At 34.5% G+C, this 23,438-nt stretch overlaps 1 protein-coding gene and 1 long non-coding RNA gene across 2 annotated transcripts; both read right to left on the bottom strand.

The window, feature by feature from the left end:
- Positions 1–5,768: 5,768 nt before the first annotated feature.
- On the bottom strand, positions 5,769–16,043 carry LOC143073707 (uncharacterized). The gene is made up of 7 exons (XM_076249471.1): positions 15,903–16,043; positions 12,037–12,253; positions 10,294–10,335; positions 9,517–10,065; positions 8,695–9,021; positions 6,467–6,799; positions 5,769–6,025 (listed from the first exon to the last, which is right to left on the bottom strand). Exons 2-7 carry the CDS (start codon positions 12,206–12,208, stop codon positions 5,790–5,792), a joined length of 1,659 nt encoding a protein of 552 aa, XP_076105586.1. The 5' UTR covers positions 12,209–12,253; positions 15,903–16,043; the 3' UTR covers positions 5,769–5,789.
- Positions 16,044–20,928: 4,885 nt separating this feature from the next.
- On the bottom strand, positions 20,929–23,365 carry LOC143073709 (uncharacterized). The gene is made up of 2 exons (XR_012977573.1): positions 23,035–23,365; positions 20,929–21,589 (listed from the first exon to the last, which is right to left on the bottom strand). It is a non-coding gene; the product is annotated as an uncharacterized LOC143073709 (long non-coding RNA).
- Positions 23,366–23,438: the final 73 nt, after the last annotated feature.

The following is a 23,438-nucleotide window of genomic DNA, read 5'->3' as shown; positions in this document are numbered from 1 at the left end:
TCTTTGGATTTGCGTCTGTCCAAAGTGGAACTGGTCATGGAAAAACTACACGAGCATCGCCTCGCCCTAACAAAAGCCAAATCAACTAAAACAAAGACTTCAAGGGGTAAGAAAACCTCGCACAGCGGTAGCTCTAACGTGTCAGACATGTCAAGCCTGGCACGTAGAAAGCGTGCCAAGGCAGAGGCTGCAAAGTCTAAGATAGCATTCGTCGAAAAACATGCCCTTATCTTACAACAGGAAGCAATGTTAGAGGAACAAGCCCTGTTCAGACAAATTGAAATGGAACAGGAAGCCACACTTAAAAAGGCTGAAATGGAACAGGAAGCCACACGTAAAAAGGCAGAAATGGAGCAAGAAGTCGCTCAACATAAAGTTCAACTAGAACAGGAGGCTGCTCACAGAAAAGTGCAATCAGAACAAGAGGCTATGCGCAGGAAGGCTCAAATGCAACATGAAGCCGTACGGGTAAGCCGTGAAAAAGCCGAGCTGAAAGCCAGATTCAACCTTCTTGAAGCACAGAGAGAAGCTGCAGCCGCAGAAGCCGAGGCTCGTATCCTGGAATACGATGATAGCCAAGCGGTTAGCGATCTCCCTGACGAAAAGGAAGACCCGCTCCAGCGTGTGCAAGATTTCGTCAATAAACTTCCTGTATCAACTGTTGTTAAGGAAGTAACAGGACCTCAAAAGAAAAAAACAAATTCCTGTTAAGATCGAGCTGAGTCACGAAGCACCAGCGTTCGTGCCATCCGTGGCATCGAACTTGCTGCCACAGACATCTGCTGTCTTGCCTTCCGATAATAAGTCACCGGAAGTTACATTTATCCCAGATCTGGGATTAGTAACCGCATACAAAAACTAGGTCTTTCAGATGAGAGACCTACTGAACACCAAAAACAGGGTGTTAAAGAAGCGATCCCTGTCTTACGCACAAAACACGACGTTATAGAAGAGATCCCTGTTTCACACAAAAAACAAGACGTAATAGAAGAGGTCCCTGTTGCACACCAGCAACAAATCAACCTTACATCAGAGATAACTAGATTTCTCTTACGCAAGGACCTGCTTTTCTCCCGATTAACAAGATTTAACGATCGGGCAGAATCCTTTCATACTTGGAAAGCAAGCTTCAAGAACGTGACTGATGAGTTACAAGTCTCTGCCTCAGAACAGATCGATTTACTGATCAAGTGGCTCGGTCCAGAGTCTGCTAAACACGCCATTAGCATAAGAGTGTCGAACGCCAATAATCCTTCCATAGGTATACAGAGATTATGGAAGAGGCTTGACGAGCGATATGGTGCTCCAGAAATGTTGGAAACCTCTCTCATGAGTAAACTCGTCAATTTTCCTACCTTGACGAACAAAGATAACGCACGTCTTTATGACTTGTCTGATATTCTATCAGAAATCGAATATCACAAGGAAAATCCCAAGCTGGGATGTTTACTTGCTTATTTCGATTCTTCGTCCGGTATAAATCCTGTTGTGGAAAAACTACCATACGGACTCCAAGAAAAGTGGATAACAAGGGCTTCAAGATACAAGTCCAAATATGAAGTTGCCTTTCCGCCATTCACAGAATTCTCTGCCTTCATCAGGGAAATGAGCAAAATGAAGAACGATCCTGGGTTCATCTTTGGATTAAAAGTAACACCAAATACAAAAGACTCTACGCCAAGGTTCACACCTCAGACGTACTCTAAAGTCAACGTCCATAAGACGGCTGTTGAACAGCAAACTGAAGATAGCAGTCAACAACAAAATCTGTTTATCATACACAAGACAAAGCATACCTTGAATGAATGCCGAGCATTCCGAGCCAAACCAATCGAGGAACGCAAGGAACTGTTGAGACAAAACAATGTGTGCTACAAGTGTTGTGAGTCAACCACACACAGAAGTCGGGACTGCAACGCAAGTATCAGTTGTAACGAGTGTGGAAGTGAACGACATACCACATCACTTCACATCACTAGACCACAACAATCTGAAAGTTCCCAGTTTAGCTCACCCAGACAAGCCTACGGCGGGGAGCTAACACAAGTCTACGGCGGGGAGCAGACAAAGTCAGCTGAAACAAAGTTAACCTCTGTAAGTTCGATCTGCACAGAGATCTACAAAGATCATAAGAGCGAAAAATCTTATGCCAAGATATTACCTGTGGACGTGTACCACAAGGACAAGACAGACAAAATTATCAGGATGTACGCCATTATCGACGACCAAAGCAACCGGTCTCTTGCCTCGCCTGAATTCTTCAGTCTGTTCAAGGTTCGGGAGAAACCTGAAAACTACTCTCTTACAACATGCTCCGGCAGAGTAGCTACTTCTGGGAAAAGAGGAAAAGATTTCGTCATAAAATCTGTACATAGTGACGTACAATTTGATCTGCCTACATTAATTGAATGTAATAATATTCCCAATAATCGAGACGAAATTCCTACTCCTGAAGTTACAATGCATCATCCCCATCTGACAGAACTCAGAGGAAGCATTACACCACTAGAGGAACGTTGTCAAATTCTACTCCTAATTGGAAGGGACCTTATAGAGGCACACCACGTCCTTGAACAACGCCTAGGACCATCCCGAACTCCATTTGCCCAAAAGTTGAGACTTGGTTGGGTCATAATTGGAAATACAAACATTGACAAGCAAACTGTTCCTATTGAAGTCAACACAAAGATAACTAACGTTTCAATCACGGAATCAGAACAACGTCTTGCCTCAAGACCGGAAATAGCCGTCAAGGACAATAATCCAATTGTTGTTCAGTCTAAGGACAAAAACTTTCATTCGAATGCCAAGGTCGCTAAATCGCATTCAATACAATCCCTTGAATGTACAGGACCTAGTACCAAGCCTGGTAAACGCACAAATTCATCTAAAGGGACATCACTCGCGTCACTAAAAGCAAAATCTGTGACTTCTATAGAAAAATCTATAGATAAAGAAAGTTTCAATCCGAAATCAACAGAACCTAAAGTTCATGGAGAGGAAATCAATAGCATTCACAAACCTATTCCGAAAGAAGGACCTATTGCCAATATCAATCTGCCTCTGAGCAAGCAACCTCTACTCCGAGGAGGAAGCAGTATTGCCATATTTGACTTGAATTTTAGTGAAAAGGAACCAGTAGTTCACAAAGTAACACCTTTTCTTGGACATTACTACAACAAAATCAAACATAGAGGACCCCACTTCACAGATAAATCAGCAAGATCAGCAGGATTGAACATTAAGACGAAACGCTTAATTTTGTCTGATACTAAAAAAGATGGAACTTTTCGCCAAACCGGAAGAGGATCAAATATTACCTCTCGTCGTACCCATCAGAGGACCACCTCTAACCGTCGTCGCCGTCTCACAACGTTGGAGAAAACAGTTCCTAATATCTCAACGACAGCTATGGAACATTCTACAAATCACAGCGATCTCATTGGAGAGATCCTTCTTCATAGGACAAGAAACTGTGCCGAACCCGGTTTTCCGTGGAATTAATCTATTCAGGAAACTTTATAGTGAAATGTCGCAAGTTGAGACGTGATATTTCTCACACGACCAATAGTGGACATTTCACCTGTATATATTCAATTCATATTGGGATTAATTCATTTGTGTAAATCTTGTATTCATATTTGAAAAATTTATGGAATAGTTATATCAGATAGACATCAGACGGGGAGTATTCCGTTACACCGTTCCGTAATTTATATAGTTCGTTTGATTATATTCTTAATCTATTTATGTGCTCCAGTCTAGGAGGATTATTCATCTTTAACGTTAAAACATCGTACCGTCGCTACCTTTCCCTCTCTCACACGTATCCGTTACATGAAAACTGCAAGGTCATAACGATCACAGGAACATCATCTTGGACACAATTCGTGGCTAACCACAGAGTGAGTTAACTTTACAACATTGTTTTTGAAGCCTTCAAATTACTCTATACATATTTGAACCTTTTCTCCGTGAAATACCTGAAATTTAACCGTTCTTGAAAGTACAACATTTTCTCGCTTCAACGGACTGTGCTATCTATTACCTTTGACATTTCGTTTTTATAACATTAATTGAACACATTGTAAAATTGGATTTTATTTGTTTTTCAGCTTTTTACCATTTGTTAGATTGGTTTGAGAATAAATTATCAGCACCTGATAGTCTGTTGCTTGAGCCCAATCGTCGGTTAAACTTAATGGTCAGGCCATTACAGTTATCTTTATCTCTATGTATATGGGAATTGTCTGTTGATATAAAGATCGCTTTGATACAATCGATAATGTTATCTTGATCTCTATGTGTATGGGAATTGTCTGTTGATATAAAGATCGCTTTGATACAATCGATAATGTTATCTTGATATCTATGTGTGTGGGAATTGACTGTTGACATAAATCGCCTTGATGAAATCGATAGTGTTATCTTTATCTCTATGTTGTGGTAATCGTCTGGATTTACTTATCCCAAATAGCCAAACCCTTTTATTTTTATTTTTTTCGGTTTTCTAAAGTATCCCTACCATATATCGCTAACAAGTCAGTTGCGAGAAACAGAAGAACTTAGCAAAAAGTATAAAAAAAACCCTACTTTTTTGGGACTTAACGAAAGAAAATAGGTTAATAGTTCCAGACCCCAATTTCTTCACGTAAAAGAGTCACTCTTATAATTTCCAGTAGGTCCTATACTTCTCGGTGGCATGTTCAACAACTAAATGATTACATACTTCGTGATAGCTCTTAACCAATGGTAGATCGTTTTGCATTAATTTAGTACTAACATGTTTAACCCCGCCACATTATGTATGTATGTTTCTGTCCCAAGTCAGAAGCCTGTAAATCAGTGGTCGTTTGTTTATGTGTACACATTTGTTTTTCGTTCATTTTTTAAATAAATAAAGCCGTTAGTTTTTTCGTTTGATTTGTTTTACATTGTCATTTCGGGACCTTTTATAGCTGACTATGCAGTATGGGCTTTGCTCATTGTTGAAGGCCGTACGGTGACCTATAGTTGTTAACTTCTGTGTCATTTTGGTCTCTTGTGGAGAGTTGTCTTATTGGCAATCATACCACATCTTCTTTTTTATATATTATGATAGCTTACACTGAAAGCAAAAATATCAAGCCAGTTTGTATCTTTTATTTTTATTTTTGGATTTCATTCTTGGTTGTTTTATCCTTTTTTTTTTTTAATTACGTGGTTTATGTTTTTTTTTAGTCGCTAATATGTCAGTTACTTCCTTTCACAAATTTACTTTGAAATATTCATTTTAAATACAGGTACTATTAATGTCAACAAAAACTTGAAGGAAACACTGACAAATCACATATAAAGCAATGTAAACCCACAAAAAATAACAAACAAACAAACAAAACAGCATGTATCAATATACAAAATTAATTTAGAATATAAAACAAGAATGTGTCCATAGTACACGGATGCCCCACTCGCACTATAATTTTCCATGTTCAGTTGACCATGAAATTGGGGTCAAAACTATAGTTTGGCATTAAAATTAGAAAGATCATATCATGGGGAACATGTGTACTAAGTTTCAAGTGGATTGGACTTCAACTTCATCAAAAACTACCTTGACCAAAAACTTTAACCTGAAGTCGGACGAACGAACGAACGGACGAACGGACGAACGAACGGAGGCACAGACCAGAAAACATAATGCCCCTCTACTATCGTAGGTGGGGCATAATTATTAGGTCCAGACTGTTGTCCCGGTATTCTAATATCATAATCTCAATTATCTCGAAACGTTTTCTCTTCAGTTTTAATTAAGAGATAGGTGGTGCACCAGTTGTGCTTGGTCCAATAGTAGTACTGGTTTCATTATAAATACTGAGGTCTTTTTCCAGAACACAGTCAGTAAGCAATGCATCATAGCAGTAGCCAGGTGTTGGACACGGAATTTCAAAAACAAGTATTCCATTTTCCGAACAATATATTATTTTCCCACATGGCTGGTAAGGATGATTAAAAATCTCAAAAATACGATTTGTGCAGATGGAATCTGAAAAAAAAAATAAATGACAAAATTAATTCAAATTTCATGAAAAACAAAAAAAAGACAAAATTAGTTTTTTTAAAATTACATGCACATTCAGAACAATATAAAAAGACAATATAACTTTGATACACGAAAAACAATTATTCAAAAAAAAACTAAGCATATCACAGAAGTGTCAAAAACGAAATAAGATCGTATCGACTTATGCCATCATTTCTACATTTGTCAATTACAATTTTCAAAGAAAATGGTAGACATTTGAACAAAATAACAAAATATGGTCAAACCTCTAATAAATGAACTGTTAAAAATTTAAAAAAGAATACTCTAACAGATTTTTGGTTAACAACATATTAGAATTTAACAAAAAATGTTTCTGTCAAAGTGGTAATATCACGAATTCGACTCAAGTCAGAACTTGAGTTCGTATTTTCTTCAACTTACTATGTAACACATAAAATGGAACCGTCTTTTGTAAAACTGTTGCACCATTGTAACCCTCTACATTCACAACTTCACATCGAAAGCTTGAGCCGTTGTCATACATCCCTGGGGTAAAAGTTAATTTGCTTTCCAGTTTAGTCGTACAACTCATTGAACTATTTTTTGTGTCTGGATCTATACTCAAGTCGTAAAACATATTGCCTAATCCAGGTGGACTAAATGTCCATTTGATGTCACCGGAAGTACCTTCAAACTCTACAATGCAGTCCAACGACATAGTTCTATCTTCAACAATCCCAACAGGAAAATAGATTTCTGGTGGTTCTGAAACGACTGAATAAAAAACAAAATGAGTTTACTTTTTGCTTTTAATTAAATTGTTAAAAAAATAATATCCAAGGCTTTTAAAGGTAGATAGGTTGTCTTCCTCCATCTTCAGTGGCGGATCCAGAAATTTTCATAAGTGGGGGCCCGCTCCAGTCACGCTTCAGTGATTCCCTATATAAGCAACCAATTTTTTTTCCCAAAAGGGCCTAAATCCGCCTCTGATCTTGGATTGGAAATACCAGAAAACAAGGTCTAGATCTTTAATAGAATGTGCAAATCTTTAGAGTAGTAGGTAATTCATGTGTAAGAACTTTCATTTCAATACAGAAAATGACATGTTTTATCATATTTTTGGTTGTATTTTACAAAAAACAGAAAACTTTTGTTTGATTCATTGTTTTCCAACTTTGATACATAAAGGGGGCAACTCAAATACATGGGCAGATAATTCAGATCAAGGTACTTTTACATTAGAATGTGTTAGGAATTTACCTATTTTATAATGTAGCGAGAAAACGGGTCCGGTGACCCCATTTTTTCTTTTTCTTAACTGAAAGCATACTGTTAAAGCTATCTTCTCATATGTCATCTCAAAATTCTATGGTGTAGTTTACGCTTTATTGTAGAAAATTGGGTTTTCCATGCATAATCTATACAAAATCTGTCAATTTTGAACACCGTGTAGCGTGAAAATAAGCCCCGTGACCCTTTTTTTTTTTTTTTTTTTTTTAAAGCATGATATAAACAACATTTTGGCAAATTATTAAAACATTCTATGGATTATAATTTAGACACCCCATCTACCTTAAAATTAAGACAACATGTTTCGAATAGTATACATGTAGTTGTTGTCGACCATGTCAATTAAACAATCTAATACTACAGGTCGATATGTAAAAGGATAACAAACACCGCCAAGTGAGATAAGTTCGTGTATATGTAATTTGCATGTGTGTAATATGGCGGTCCTTGTTATTTCACTCATGCCTCATTAAGTTTTAATTTGAGTAAGTTCAATGTTAAGTACCAAAACAGTTTACCTGCATACATTTCTTTTTTTAGTTCCTTATACTTAATAAAATACCCCATAGTAATTTTGACCAACCTGCGAAAAATGAAACTCATAGCGTAGAAAAAAAATTATATTGTAACTGGATTTCACCATTCTATATGCATAAGATGCAATTTGAGAATGTACCCTGGCTTATTTATATGGGGACGAAGTCCCCAATTACGGTAGAAAAATCAATGAAAAAAAAAAAAAAAAAAATCTGGGAAAATTTCCCGAATTTTTCATTGTACTAATGAACTCAAAATCGTTAACGTTTTTTTTCAGATCTAGTTCCTGTTCCGGTTTTCCCGCATTTGCGCAGAAATCTGTCTTGTTTGCATGAGACTTTGATTTTTTTTAATATTTATCAGTCTAGTAAAACATAAGATTGGATCTCAATACAAATTCAATTTTAATAATTGTTTGATATGAAAAAAACACGTTACGTTACATCGAATATGACGTCATAACTTAAAGAACGTCACAGCTAATTCCCTAACAACAGAACCAAAATCGGGAACGTTACGTACGGTATTTCGGTTTCTTTTATCAACATGATTGAATAGACGTATTTACACTTGTATGCAAATTTGTCTGCCATTACATAACATCACACAGGTTCCCGTAAACTTTGACTTCATAATTCAAAACATATGACGTCACAACTAAAAAGGGATTGTTGCTTGACGTCAAAAGGTTATTCGGAGGTGATGTTAGGTCATTCGGAGGCAAAATACAGCTAAATACCAAAAGTGTAAATATGTTTATTAAGAAAATAATACATAATGCAGACTTCGTCCCCATTCACAGGTTATGCCTGCCTCATATTATAGTTCAAGTTAAACTGTACCTTTAATTTCTGTTTCATCTGATACGACAACAGTTGCAGACGATACCGAACAACTGTACGTCCCTGCATGGTTGCATTCGAAATTTTGAGCCATCAATATCATTGTTATGGCATCGCTGTGGTGGTTGGCTGAAAATGTTAGCGAATCATCGACTACAATAACCGTTGGAACTATTGGTCCTGCAGTCATCTGAGCCAACAGACCTGATTGGTTGTTGCCATAGTGACGATAAATCAAAAGGTCAATCCATCCAGGAATATTTTTTACCTCGCAAGTTAGTAAAAATGGAGATGCGCTGCTGATATTATATCCAGATAACTCAATTGCTGCAAAAAAAAATCAAAAGCATATCATTATCTATAAATGTTACAAGTCAGTTAATATAACGATTGTTTTTAAATCTGTGGAAATAGAATTTATCTACATGTCTCAACCATTTTTGTTATGATTCCCTATTTTAAAACTTGTGATATTTGCACTTTTTTCAAATGAAAGTAACAAATAAATTTGTCAAGTAACAAGTAAAAGCTTATTTTAAAAAAAATCAAACAATATCAATCTCTTTTGCTATTGTATTAAGAAATGAATACGATAAATGCCTTTGCTTCGTGTGTTGTATATCACACACTGTAATTATAAGCTAAGAGATAATTTTATCCATATTCGCATGTTTGTAACAAAATGTCTTTTTTGCATCAGGTAAAAGTTATCATACAATATAAACATCAATCTTTAAAAAAATATTCTAAAAATGAGGCTTTTTAGGCAGCTTAAAATTTTGAAGAATGTTATTTGATAGATTTATAAAACTATAGTATTACATGTGCTTGTTGTATCGACCGTTGATGTGGCTTGTACTGTTGATGTTGGTGAAACACTGGTTGACACTGCCGGACCATTCGACGTAGAATATTTGGCTGTTGATGATTCGTCGGTTGTTTGTGAACCTGATGACGTCATTGTTTCGGTTGTTCTTTGTTCTGTTGACATTGTAGATTTTTGAGTCGACGAAATCACTTCTGTGGTACTTTGTTGAGTTGAAAAAGTACTCTTTTCGTCTGTTTGGTGTTCCGTAGAAGGAGGTTTGTTTACAGTTGTTGACTTTTGTGTGGTTGAAGTCGGTTCAGTGGTTGGTTGTTGAGTTGTCGGTTCAGTGGTTGGTGGTTGAGGTGTCGGTTCAGTGGTTGTCTGTTGAGAAGATATCAAAGTTGTTGACCGATGACTAGTCAACATATCAGGAGTTGTCTTTTGAGTTGACGAAGTCATTTTTATAGTAGTTGTACTCTCTGTTGAAGACTTTGTGATCGTTTGCGTTGTTTGGCTGACGCTAATTGTTGCGGAAGTTGTAGATACCGTTTGTGCTGTTGAAACTGAAGAAAATATTTGCATTACATGTAAAAAGGCATGGAGAATACATTGTGTATCTCAATTATAAATAAAAACCACTCCGATATAAACATGAAACAATTGTCTTAGTACGTACGTGAAGATTGCAAACAAGAAAAATAGCAACTATTATTTCCATTAAAAATTTCTATTAAAATGTTACTTTTTTCGTTTATGAGAAACATTACACTGTTATAAAATATTTGTCATACCTATGACGTCATCTCCAGGATCGTATTGCGCTTCTTTGTCACCTGTTAATCAACAAAAATAAAAACATGGGTGTATTTACATGGCATATATAATGTACATGTGTGTTTTAACTAGAGGTCATAAGGTACACGTAACTAGTAACATAAGCAAAAAACAAATAATTCATAGTTTATCTAATGTGTTTGTTAGGACCAGTTATGACGAAATATATTGTACATTAACATATTTTTTTGAAATGAAACATTAGCTCCATACATAGCAATGGTGCTAATGTTCAGAGAAATTGATCCTCTATGCGTACAGTAAAATTCAAACCATTTATATGACCACCTGTCGGTTTAGTAAACGTTATACCACTCACACATTCCACCAATAGATCAGTAAATTTAAAATCACTTGTATGATTATTTACGGTATAGTCAAACATAAAGAAATATTGAAAAAGCAGGGCCGTAACTAGCCTCATTTAATAATGAGGCAAAATATATTCGCCGAGCGTAGCGAGGCGAAAAAATTTTGGCGAGGGGTCTGGGGACCGCTCCAGGCCCCCTGAAGCTCTGAGAAAAATAACTCATCGTGCATTCTGAGCGTTTCCCGGACTCTTTCTTACATTGAAACGCAATTAATTTTTAGCTATTTTTTTCGACAATATACTTGTCTCAAAGCAAAAACATAGGTTCATTGTAATTTAAGACTTTTATGTTTTACGGGGACAACATTAAAAGTAGACCGATATGTAGGATAGAGCAAAAACCGAAATTCTCATAATCATTATGTCTGTCTGTTCTTGTCTTGTATTGTGCTTAATTCAGACTTTGGTGATTTTTTTTATGACTAGATTTAGATATAGTGACAGTGCAGTATTATGCTTTAAGTACTAGTACTCAGTCTGCTTAAGTCGACACTAAGGACCATCTTGACCTTGTTTTACGGTATTAATGATTCTTTTATTATTTAAGGCCTTCATCGACTATCAAGATGAAGAACAGGAAAAAAAATTGGGCATTGATCATTTGTATTTTGTCTATGCATTGACTGTGGCCATACTTTAATTTAAACCATGTCAGCTATCTAGTTTTATCTACCAACAAAGAGCCAGTTAAGTATTCTTTGATATCAAGTTCAATTCTCCATGCAGAAACGACCATTTTTTTTCCTATGTCCAGTAGCATCGTATATTCTTAAAATATTTTCTCGTACAATGTCTGGACATCGGTTGACATGCAACATTGCAAAACCGCACTTTACAAATGAAAATCGATATTCTGCAGACTATAGTTATAAAGTAGGACAATAAATGAACAAAAGACAAACCCGGGACACAGAAGTACAAACATTTAAGACCATCAACTCAGAAAACTAAAAGTTAAATAGAAACATGGATCACGAAAAATATGCAGGGGCGACATCAGAGAGTGAAGAGAACTTGCTTCTTGCAAGACATTTTCCATGAAACAATTCAGGTTGATATGAAGACAATCTTGTTTCAGTTTTTTTTTTTTTGAAATTTCCAACACGAGGCATTTGCCTCATTTGCCTCAATGTAGTTACGGCCCTGAAAAGACTGAACTTTTGGTGATTAAGTGCATTAAAAAACTTGGACAGAAGCTGTATCACGATCATGATAAAGAATCTGTAGCAAATTTAAAAAAAAAACAGCAATTATAAAACATAACTTATCCATGGTGCTCGAATCCAAGCTGTGAGCTAGAAGGTAGCCGAGTAACCTCTATGATACGTACCTGTTTTGTTGTTTTCGCTTGTGAGGTAAATCGTCAGGCCTATGACAGTGACCGCCAATACAACAAAGACAATGCTGATAGCCAGGATCAGATACCATTTAAACTTATTTCCTCTTGACCTTTGGAATCCATACTTATATTTGTGTGCCTGTAGTGATGTGCTAGAAGCCATGATAAACGTTCAGATGTTTCAGTAACAAGTCTCCTTATTAGGTATCTACAAAACAATAACAGATTGAAAATATTAAAAAAAATAAATCTTTTAAGAAATTAAAGAACAGTACACATATTTCGTGCAGTTATATAGTTTTTGTTCAGATACTTTTAATTGTAATTTTGAACCTTTGTGAAGCACTAGAGAGGGTAACATGCCATACTCAATGTTTACTTGAACGTAGTGAAGTACCAGAGAGGGTAACATACTCACTGTAGTCAAATAATGTTTTATTATCAAATTTATAAATACCGCACTAAAAAGTACAAAATGTATATGAGATCCCGCTACCTAACTGCTTCTGTGTGTGTTTTCGTCTAGAAAAAAAGGTATTTTTCTGGATGCCCATGACAAATACTTAAGTAGCTGTCTGCCTAAAATTAGGCTTTATATTGATTAAATGATTTGTCTTATAAGAGAAACAACCCTCTCCACAACAGTTAAGGAACTGAGGGGTAAGGTATATTCCTCTCCATATATATCTTAAAATGGAGTATATCATAATGAGATGTAATTATCAACAGCGTTTTACATATTTTTTTAATTAAAATTGACTATTGAAAATAATATGATATTTGTCGAGCTTTTGATGGTATTTAATGTGTTATAAAATGTATATAAAACATCTAAAACATGTACTCGTTGACCTCAACTGTTGTGTTTATGCACAAGCATCCAGTATTAGGAAATAAAATATTATATAAATCATTTGTCGGGCTTTTAGTGGTATCTAATTTGTTGTGATTTTGTTTATCTTTTAAAAACAATCTTAGATATGTACTTGTTGTCCTCAATTTTGCGTTAATGCATATGCATATGTATCAGTTGTAATAGTATTGTCAAACCATGTATTCTCTCGGGCCATTCTCCTATCAACACAATCTCTTCGTGTCATTCTATCAACATGATCAAATATTTTAGTAAAATAAAATGTTTAATTACACATTAAAAATTAAAAAAAGCATTAAAACAAGATATTACAAACATGAAAGTTTAGAATTGTTTTTGAGATTCCATATCGCAAATTGTCATCTTGATTTTAAGAAGTTAGTTTGCAATACTTATTAGTATACTATTATTGTTTAATCAACAATTCCTCTCACAGATTTCGATTTGGTACTAACTTTTAATACAACTCTACACTTTACTTAGTTACATTCGTATCTCTGCATAGAGAAGGGATTAAAAAAAGAAAAAAACATTCTGAGATATTGAAATAAACAGTGTTATGCGACTGTCATACAAGTTAGAGGTTTAGCTAGCTATGAAACCAGGTTTAATCCGCCATTTTTTATTTGAGAAAATGCATGTACTTAGTCAGGAATATGACAGTTGTTATCCATTCGTTTGATGCGTTTGAGCTTTTGATTTTACCATTTGAATAGGGACTTAAGGATGTTTGCTGTTCAGTTTAAAAATAAATAACTTTCCATAAAACTAGTATATATTAATAGGGGATTAATTGAGTAATAAAAAAAGCAAAACAAATATAGGGGTCAATGTGCTTGTTTTCGAGATATTAGCCATTGGAATTTTGGCGGGAAAACGTTCTCTCTTGATTTTTCATAGCTTTATCATTGACCAGTTAAAGTTCTCAAAAACTATTAAAAAATAAATAAAAATAGACTTTTACAAATGGCTTATAATTATACATTATACATGAACATCCTTTTATATATAGTTTGTTATGCTCAAAAACGTTTTATATATTTAACGACTTTTATCCAAAATACCAAACTTAAGAGTACATTTGTAAAAAGATCATTTAAATTCTAATCATTAGCAAGAAAATAAACATCATTCAACCATAACCTAGTAATACGTAAACATACACAGTAGTATACAAATGTGTGTTTGTATGGATGGATTTAGTGAACTATATTATAATTCTGAGATATTCAAATGGTGTATTATAATAAATCGGATTATCTTGTGATAATAGTCCTACTATATAACCCAAAGCCAAACTTGATACATCATATTTACGAGAGAAATTGACCTGAATATCTGTTGTTGCTTAAAAACACACTTTTATAAAGCCTTGACGAATAAATTATAAACTAATATTTTTTAACTGTTATATGTTTCTAAAATATATTACTGCTATAGACAATTTAAGAAAACAATGACAGAAAAGAAAACAATGTAATTTTACAGCAAAGAAATATACATATAAAAATACAACAGCTAAAGCTACAAGAACCAAAAAAAAACAACATACGAACAGTAAACACGAACATTTACCGTCTTTGAACAGTTCGAGCTTCTATCACACCGGTCATTCTGTTATATACAGGCATATTTCACTCATCAATCTCACATGAAATACAAGTGAATTTCACCTCAAACGAGCTTATACGTAAATCTCACGTGAAATTAGTGCATGTGAGTTTCACGTGAATCTAATGTGAAACTCAAGTGAATTTCAAAGGTTAATTAATTTAAAAAAATATAAAGTTTCGAATATAATTGAATTGATTAATTTATCACATGAAATTCATACATGTGTTCGTCTCAGGTGAGTATCACGTGAATTTTTCATTTGAATTGCATGTGAGATGAATATGAAATTCATGTGAGCAATTTTGGCCAGTATAATCAGTATTCACATTTTCAGAACTTTGTTTATTTGGCATTTTGTCACGATAAATAAAATGTGATTTGAGATAAACACCATTGTTTTGTATAATTATAGTTTATTGTTGATCATCTTAACGAGATTGATTTTTTTGCTTGAGCCGGGACGGCGAAATCGAGAAAAGCAATCGATTTGAGATGACAAATGATAATCTGTTTGTCGCTATTTTACCCGAGTATGACGACTTTGTCAATTTCATGTCTATTTCATTAGCATTGCCACGTGCCTCCTTAGTTTCTAGCGATAATTTTTCAACTCGAACGATTAGCATGATATGAAAAATTATCACAAAAAAAGATCAAAGGAAAAATGCACAAAAAAGCGATAACATACATTATATATCTTTTTTTTCCTTGGCTGTTATCTATATTAACTACATTTACATTATTATGCATTATTCATTTATTTTCTTTATCTATATATTACTTTCAAAACTTTTTCAAATTGTTAGCATGTTTTTTTTTTTTTTATTATAAAATCTTTGTTTGTATTGTATTGTGAAAAAAATGATGTTGTAATGTGTATGCCCTTTAGGGCCCTAATTGGAAATAAAATAAAATATTGTTCTAATAAGAAAAAAACTTCTTCGTACATATGTTTAACGTTACTGGAGAACCTTTCTCAGATTCGCAGGCCAAAAAGTAAAGTAGAAAACAACAAAATTCAGAACAACCGAAATCGTATCAGAGGTAAACTGACATGGGGTCTATAAAATATTCGATAAACTAATTATTAATAGTCAAAATGTTTGTGCATGGAACATACAAGTACGGTACTGAGACAACAGCTACTATGCAGAAAGTATTATCAGCAACTAAGCTTACAATGATATTTCTTTTGAATCTCAATGTTTTTGACATAGTATGAGGGAAAAATTAGAAGATAAATACGACTAGCAGCAACTTAGTATGCTTCAAAACATACCAAGTTGCTGCATTACACAACAAAAGCCGCATAACTTTTTAAAATAATATTAAAGGATACAATAATTTAAATCAAATTTTGCAAACTTACCTTTAATACTGTGATATAAGGTGATGCTCACCACCACCAGGACTGACTCTTCTGACATGCTCGCTTGTAATATTTCTGCAGGCTTTGCTGCTTATCAGATCTTTGTGGATCGCTGGACGCTTAGTATAGACAAAATGTTAGATAAAATTCTAATGTCATTACAAATCAGCCACTTTTGTCCCAAGGCAATATATAATTTGTTAATATATATCCTTTGTTTTATTAGTATGACCCTACTATGACTTAATCAGATTTTATCATTTATTTATTTTACATGATTTTTATATTTCAGTTTGTTATATTATGGGTGGGTTTTAGTTCACATTAGAAATATGTCTCTTTTTTAAATATTAAAAAGTTATCATTATAAAAATAGGTCTCGCATTAGTATCACACCCTCATATACTAGGATGTATTTTCCCGATTGCCTTTAAACCCATTGTTTGACTTTTGTGCACATCTAAATTGCCTTTCCGGTAAAGATAAAGTACCAGTCAAATAAAATCATAAAAAAAAAAAAAAAACACAAAAACTTTCGGATATCATTTCATCTCATCTCCTATGTCTATAATGATTGGCTTTGAATTAGCTGTGAGTAACTGCGAGTACTCTCAGATCTGTCCTTAGTGTCTAGACTTTTTGTTGTTGAAATGTACAAGTACCCTGCATGCAACGTCCACTCTGTTTTTGTTAGATGTATGTCGATTTGTATCCATCTGAAGAGTTAACATAAAAAAAAAGATGTTGTATTATTGCCAATGAGACAGCTCTCCACATGAGACCAAATGACAAATATATATATAGAAATAAACAACTATAGGTCATAGTACCGCCTTCAACAATGAGCAAAGCACATACCGCAACGTCAGCTATAAAAGACCCCGAAATGACAATGTAAAACAATTCAAACAAGAAAACTAACTGTCTAATTTATGTACAAAAACTGAAAAAACAAAAATGCAGCACATAAAATTAAACATTGTTAGCGGGATCCCAACCCTCCCCAGCCCGGGACGGTGGTTTTACAGTACAACATAAGACTTTTTCAACTGATTTGTATAGGTCGTTCTTATGTTGTACTGTTACACCACTGTCTCAGGTTAGTGGAGGGTTGGGATCCCGCTTACATAGTTAACCCCGCCACATTCTGTATGTATGTGCCTGTTCCAAGTAAGAAGCCTGTAATTCAGTGGTTGTCTCTTAAAAAATCCTATAAGATATATATCGGCCTATATGTGAGCACGATGTATAAAAATCAAGGTAAAAACTTTTTGTTTTATTTTGGACATCCATTTTGGTTGCATTTTTTTTATTTTTCATATACAAGGAAATTTCAGTCTTTATTTCATGCATAGTTACTTTGTATACTGGAAAATATGTATAATGAAACGGAGAAGGCAATTACAAGCAATATGATTGGACGAGAAGTTGTAAGTATGTGCTAAATACCCACTTCACATAACTTGTAAACTTGTCTCCGGGCGAGCGAGTAAGATATATTGACAGCTGCTTTGTTATATTAACCAGATTATATAATATTTTGTACTATTTATTCTTTGGTTATAAAATATTTTGTACTATTTATTCTCTCTGTTTAGTTTTACTACTAGTTCTGAAAAAGAGAATTATATATAACTGAAATAATAACAAGGTATGAATAATGTACGTTACGAAATCTAACCCATGTGTAATAATCAAGTTGTATTCCCTTTCTTTTCTTCAACCGATCAACAATAAATTGTAACACTTTGTTTATGTTTACGTCCTAAGGCACTGGTCAATTTAAGATAACAATAAAATTGAACATCAGTTTACAATGTAAAAACTCGTTCATTATTATAGATATAGGAAGATGTGGTATGAGTGCCAATGAGACAACTCTCCATCAAAGTCACAATTTATAAAACTAAACCATTATAGGTCAATGTACGGGCCTTCAACACCGAACAGCAAGCTATAAAGGGTGTCTGTAGATGTTTACATGTTACTCAATGAGTCTTCACATCAGCGATAGCAAGTGTGATAGCGTGATAGACAGCTGGCGCGGTCAATAGCTTAAATGTTTACATGTTACTCAATGAGTCTTCACATCAGCGATAGCAAGTGTGAAAGAAAGCTGGCGCGGTCAATAGCTTATATGTTCACTTGTTACTCAATGAGTCTTCACATCAGCAACAGCAAGTGTGATAGTGTGATAGACAGCTGGCGCGGTCAATTGCTTAGTTGTTTACTTGCAACTCAACGAGTCATCACATCAGCGACAGCAAGGGTGATAGTGTGATTGAAAGCTGGCGCGGTCAATAGCTTAGATATTTTCTTGTTACTCAATAAGTCTTCACATCAGCGATAGCAAGTGTGATAGTGTGATTGAAAGCTGGCGCGGTCAATAGCTTAGATGTTTACCAGTTACTCAATAAGTCTTCACATCAGCGATAACAAGTGTGATAGTGTGATTGAAAGCTGGCGCGGTCAATAGCTTAGATGTTTACCAGTTACTCAATAAGTCTTCACATCAGCAACAGCAAGTGTGATAGTGTGATTGAAAGCTGGCGCGGTCAATAGCTTAGATATTTACTTGTTACTCAATGAGTCTTCACATCAGCGATAGCAAGTGTGATAGTGTGATTGAAAGCTGGAGCGGTCAATAGCTTAGATGTTTACTTGTTACTCAATGAGTTATCACATCAGCAACAGCAAGTGTGATAGTGTGATAGACAGCTGGCGCGGACAATGGCTTAGTTGTTTACTTGTAACTCAACGAGTTATCACATCAGCGACAGCAAGTGTGATAGTGTGATTGAAAGCTGGAGCGGTCAATGGCTTAGATGTTTACTTGTTACTCAATGAGTTATCACATTAGCAACAGCAAGTGTGATAGTGTGATAGACAGCTGGCGCGGACAATGGCTTAGTTGTTTACTTGTAACTCAACGAGTTATCACATCAGCGACAGCAAGTGTGATAGTGTGATTGAAAGCTGGAGCGGTCAATGGCTTAGTTGTTTACTTGTAACTCAACGAGTTATCACATCAGCGACTGCAAGTGTGATAGTGTGATTGAAATTTGGAGCGGTCAATTGCTTAGATGTTTACCAGTTACTCAATGAGTCTTCACATCAGCATCAGCAATTGTGGTAGTGTGATAGACAGCTGGCGCGGTCAATAGCTTAGATGTTTACTTGTTACTCAATGAGTCTTCACATCAGCGATAGTAAGTGTGATAGTGTGATTGAAAGCTGGAGAGGTCAATTGCTTATATGTTCACTTGTTACTCAATGAGTTTTCACATCAGCAACAGCAAGTGTGATAGTGTGATAGACAGCTGGCGCGATCAATTGCTTACATGTTTACTTGTAACTCAACGAGTCCTCACATCAGCGATAGCAAGTGTGATAGTGTGATTGAAAGCTGGCGCTGTCAATATTAGATATTTACTTGTTACTCAATGAGTTTTCACATCAGCAACAGCAAATGTGATAGTGTGATAGACAGCTGGCGTGATCAATTGCTCAGATGTTTACTTGTAACTCAACGAGTCCTCACATCAGCGATAGCAAGTGTGATAGTGTGATTGAAAGCTGGCGCTGTCAATAGCTTAGATATTTATTTGTTACTCAATGAGTCTTCACATCAGCAACAGCAAGTGTGATAGTGTGATTGAAAGCTGGAGCGGTCAATTGCTTAGTTGTTTACTTGTTACTCAATAAGTCTTCACATCAGCAAAAGCAAGTGTGATAGTGTGATTGAAAGCTGGCGCGGTCAATAGCTTAGATATTTACTTGTTACTCAATGAGTCTTCACATCAGCAACAGTAAGTGTGATAGTGTGATTGAAAGCTCGCGCGGTCAATAGCTTAGATATTTACTTGTTACTCAATAAGTCTTCACATCAGCAACAGCAAGTGTGATAGTGTGATTGAAAGCTGGCGCGGTCAATAGCTTAGATATTTACTTGTTACTCAATGAGTCTTCACATCAGCAACAGTAAGTGTGATAGTGTGATTGAAAGCTCGCGCGGTCAGTAGCTTAGATATTTACTTGTTACTCAATAAGTCTTCACATCAGCAACAGCAAGTGTGATAGTGTGATTGAAAGCTGGCGCGGTCAATAGCTTAGATATTTACTTTTTACTCAATAAGTGTTCACATCAGCAACAGCAAGTGTGATTGAAAGCTGGCGCGGCCAATAGCTTAGATATTTACTTGTTTCTCAATAAGTCTTCACATCAGGAAAAGCAAGTGTGATAGTGTGATTGAAAGCTGGCGCGGTCAATAGCTTAGATATTTACTTGTTTCTCAATAAGTCTTCACATCAGCAACAGCAAGTGTGATAGTGTGATTGAAAGCTGGCGCGGTCAATAGCTTAGATATATACTTGTTACTCAATGAGTCTTCACATCAGCAACAGCAAGTGTGATAGTGTGATTGAAAGCTGGCGCGGTCAATAGCTTAGATATTTACTTGTTACTCAATAAGTCTTCACATCAGCGACAGCAAGTGTGATAGTGTGATTTGAAGCTGGAGTGGTCAATAGCTTAGATATTTACCAGTTACTCAATGGGTCTTCATATCAGCGTTAGCAAGTGTGATAGCGTGAATGAAAGCTGGAGTGGTCAATAGCTTAGATGTTTAATTTAGCATGACTTAATGATGCTAGTGCCCGAAATATGTGCATATAATTGTAAAACACAGCCCATATTAATGTAGCAGAAGCATTCTTCTTTAAAATAAATAACTAGAAGTTTACATTTTAACAATTTTGTAAAACTGCTATTTTTGGGCCATAAAGGGGTCTTACTAGACCTACTCCTTTAGAAGGTTGGCAGGTGTGTTAAAGAGATATATTTTATAAAGCTCTTTTTGCAGGTGCATGCAAAGTTCATTTGGAAGTAGAAATAGAAAAAAGCAAAAAATCTAATAAATGTGACGAATCCAGACATTTTTGTGCTGGTGAAAGTAACACCAACTATGTCTTAAAATCATCAAATCTCTAATAACCAAACCATAGAGTTATCTTCAATTTTGATACATACGAATACGAATACTTTATTTCTCATAAAACTACAATTACATAGTTATAGAGAACATACATAAATATAACTATAAGGTACAATTTTTACAAGCATGTGTGAACAATACAATGAAATTAACTTGGAGGACTGACTTTCACATTTATAACTTTGATAAATTTACATAGTTTTTCTAATATTACAATATTACATGAATTAAACAGTTGAATAAATTTATAGATATTAGGGTTTGACCAGCAGTATGTAGGTAAAAATTTCTTTCTTTCAAACATAAAAGATCCACAATTCATAATGTAATGGTACTCGTCACCAATGTCGTTTGAGTCACAGAGACGGCAGATTCTGTCTTCTCTCGGTAAAACCTGCCACCTTCCAGACTCAATCGGCAAGTGGTGACTACCACATCTATATTTGCATAATGTATAAATACAAGTGTGATAGAGTGATTGAAAGATTGTGTGGTCAATAGTTTAGGTATTTTCTCGTAACTAAGTCAACTTTAATTCGCATCAACAGCAGCAAGCTTAAATATTTTTAATATAAATTCTATAGAAAAACGTCTGTTTTTCGTTTTAAAAGGTCTTATCAGAATTTACCAGATAATAAAGGTGTCAGTATCTGTATTGTTACAGGTTTATGTATCTTTTCATCATATTTCTGTCTGTAACGAGATTTGTACAAAAGTAAAACAATTAACAAACAGTTATAGAAATGTTATCGACCGAAACTAAATGTTCTGACCATACAATTATATAATGAGGATGATGTTTGTCATACCATAAGCCTGTAATGCTGATCAATTGAAATGAATTAAAATACGTTGAGCTAAAGCTTGGCTCGATACCTATCCTCCGTATTCTATCACATGTTTTTATTCCCTATATTTGACTGTCAAATTCCAACTTCTTCCTCATAATATAGCGGTCTCTTTTTTACTTTTTTTGATTCGAGCACTACTGATGAGTCTTTTTTAGACAAAACGCGCGTCTGGCGCAAATTCAAAATTTCAATCCTGGTATTTATGATGACTTTATCTTCGTGCATTACAGGAGAATTATTTAAAGGTCATGACCGGCATTTTAAAAGAGAGCAATACTGTTTTGAGTATAAAGGGTTATTTTATTCACATTTTGGTTAAAATCAAAAATAAAACTTAAACAATTATACACCCTATACATTTCAGAATTAAACAATTATACACCCTATACATTTCAGAATAAAACAATTATACACCCTATACATTTCAGAATTAAACAATTATACACCCTATACATTTCAGAATAAAACAATTATACACCCTATACATTTCAGATTAAACAATTATACACCCTATACATTTCAGATTAAACAATTATACACCCTATACATTTCAGAATTAAACAATTATACACCCTATACATTTCAGATTAAACAATTATACACCCTATACATTTCAGAATAAAACAATTATACACCCTATACATTTCAGAATTAAATAATTATACACCCTATACATTTCAGATTAAACAATTATACACCCTATACATTTCAGAATTAAACAATTATACACCCTATACATTTCAGATTAAACAATTATACACCCTATACATTTCAGAATTAAATAATTATACACCCTATACATTTCAGAATTAAACAATTATACACCCTATACATTTCAGAATTAAACAAAGTGGAAAGTTTAATAAATATCTGTTAAATAACAAAATTTAAGCATCTTTACATTTACATTTTTGTTTAACGTCCTTCTTAAAAGATGGTAGAATTGTTAAAGGACTCGGGGGTACGGACCACGTATCCTGGGATCCTATTCCTGATATAAATAAATCTCGTATCCTGGGATCCTATTCCTGATATAGATAAATCTCGTATCCTGCAAATATGATAATATTCCAAGTATAAATAAATCTTTGTTTTATTGGTATGGTACACATAAATCGTCTCATGGTAACCTGCAGTTATTATTAAAAAAAAAATGTTAACCTACAGTAATTATTAAAAAAAAATGTTAAACTTTCACAATTCATTTTATGATACTCTTTGTCGTTCGCCTTTCATCAATGATAAATTTCCTCAAAAAATAAAACCAGGGATTAGAAAAAAAAAAACCTTTTTGAAACTCTGTTTAAACACTCGTTGTAGTAGTCCCTTTGAAAAATCCACTGTTGATGTATCAGCATCATAAGCTCTTTGTATATATGGAATTTCGACATTTCAAGTTTCTAGACATATCCTTGATGGAATGTTCGCTTTGGAAATGTAAACGTTTTCGTTTTTCCCCGTTCTTCTTGGGTTGTGATATATACTTTAAATTTCACAAATTCCAACAAAATCCAGTCATGTCAAGTTTTTTTCAACTATCTTATTTCATATACTCAATTTAGGCTCATGTTTTTTAAGTAATAATATCTTTAACAAAGAAGATTTTTTTTTACCCTTATTTGCTAATTTGTTAATTAGTTTATTTTTAGATCTCTTAATTAGATAAAAATGAGTAATTGTCTTCACTAATT

The sequence above is a fragment of the Mytilus galloprovincialis genome, chromosome 4, assembly GCF_965363235.1.
Source record: "Mytilus galloprovincialis chromosome 4, xbMytGall1.hap1.1, whole genome shotgun sequence".
Classification (NCBI taxonomy): domain Eukaryota; kingdom Metazoa; phylum Mollusca; class Bivalvia; order Mytilida; family Mytilidae; genus Mytilus; species Mytilus galloprovincialis.
Note: the sequence above shows the minus strand (reverse complement) of the source record. Positions and strands in the feature narration are given on the sequence as shown.

Excerpts from the sequence above, each read along its gene's own strand:
- LOC143073707 (XM_076249471.1), bottom strand. The coding sequence starts at position 12,208 with ATGGCTTCTAGCACATCACTACAGGCACACAAATATAAGTATGGATTC. Across the intron at positions 10,336-12,036 it reads AAGCGAAAACAACAAAACAG|GTGACAAAGAAGCGCAATAC; the intron begins GTACGTATCATA and ends GTTGATTAACAG. Across the intron at positions 6,800-8,694 it reads AGATGAAACAGAAATTAAAG|TCGTTTCAGAACCACCAGAA; the intron begins GTACAGTTTAAC and ends TTTTTTATTCAG.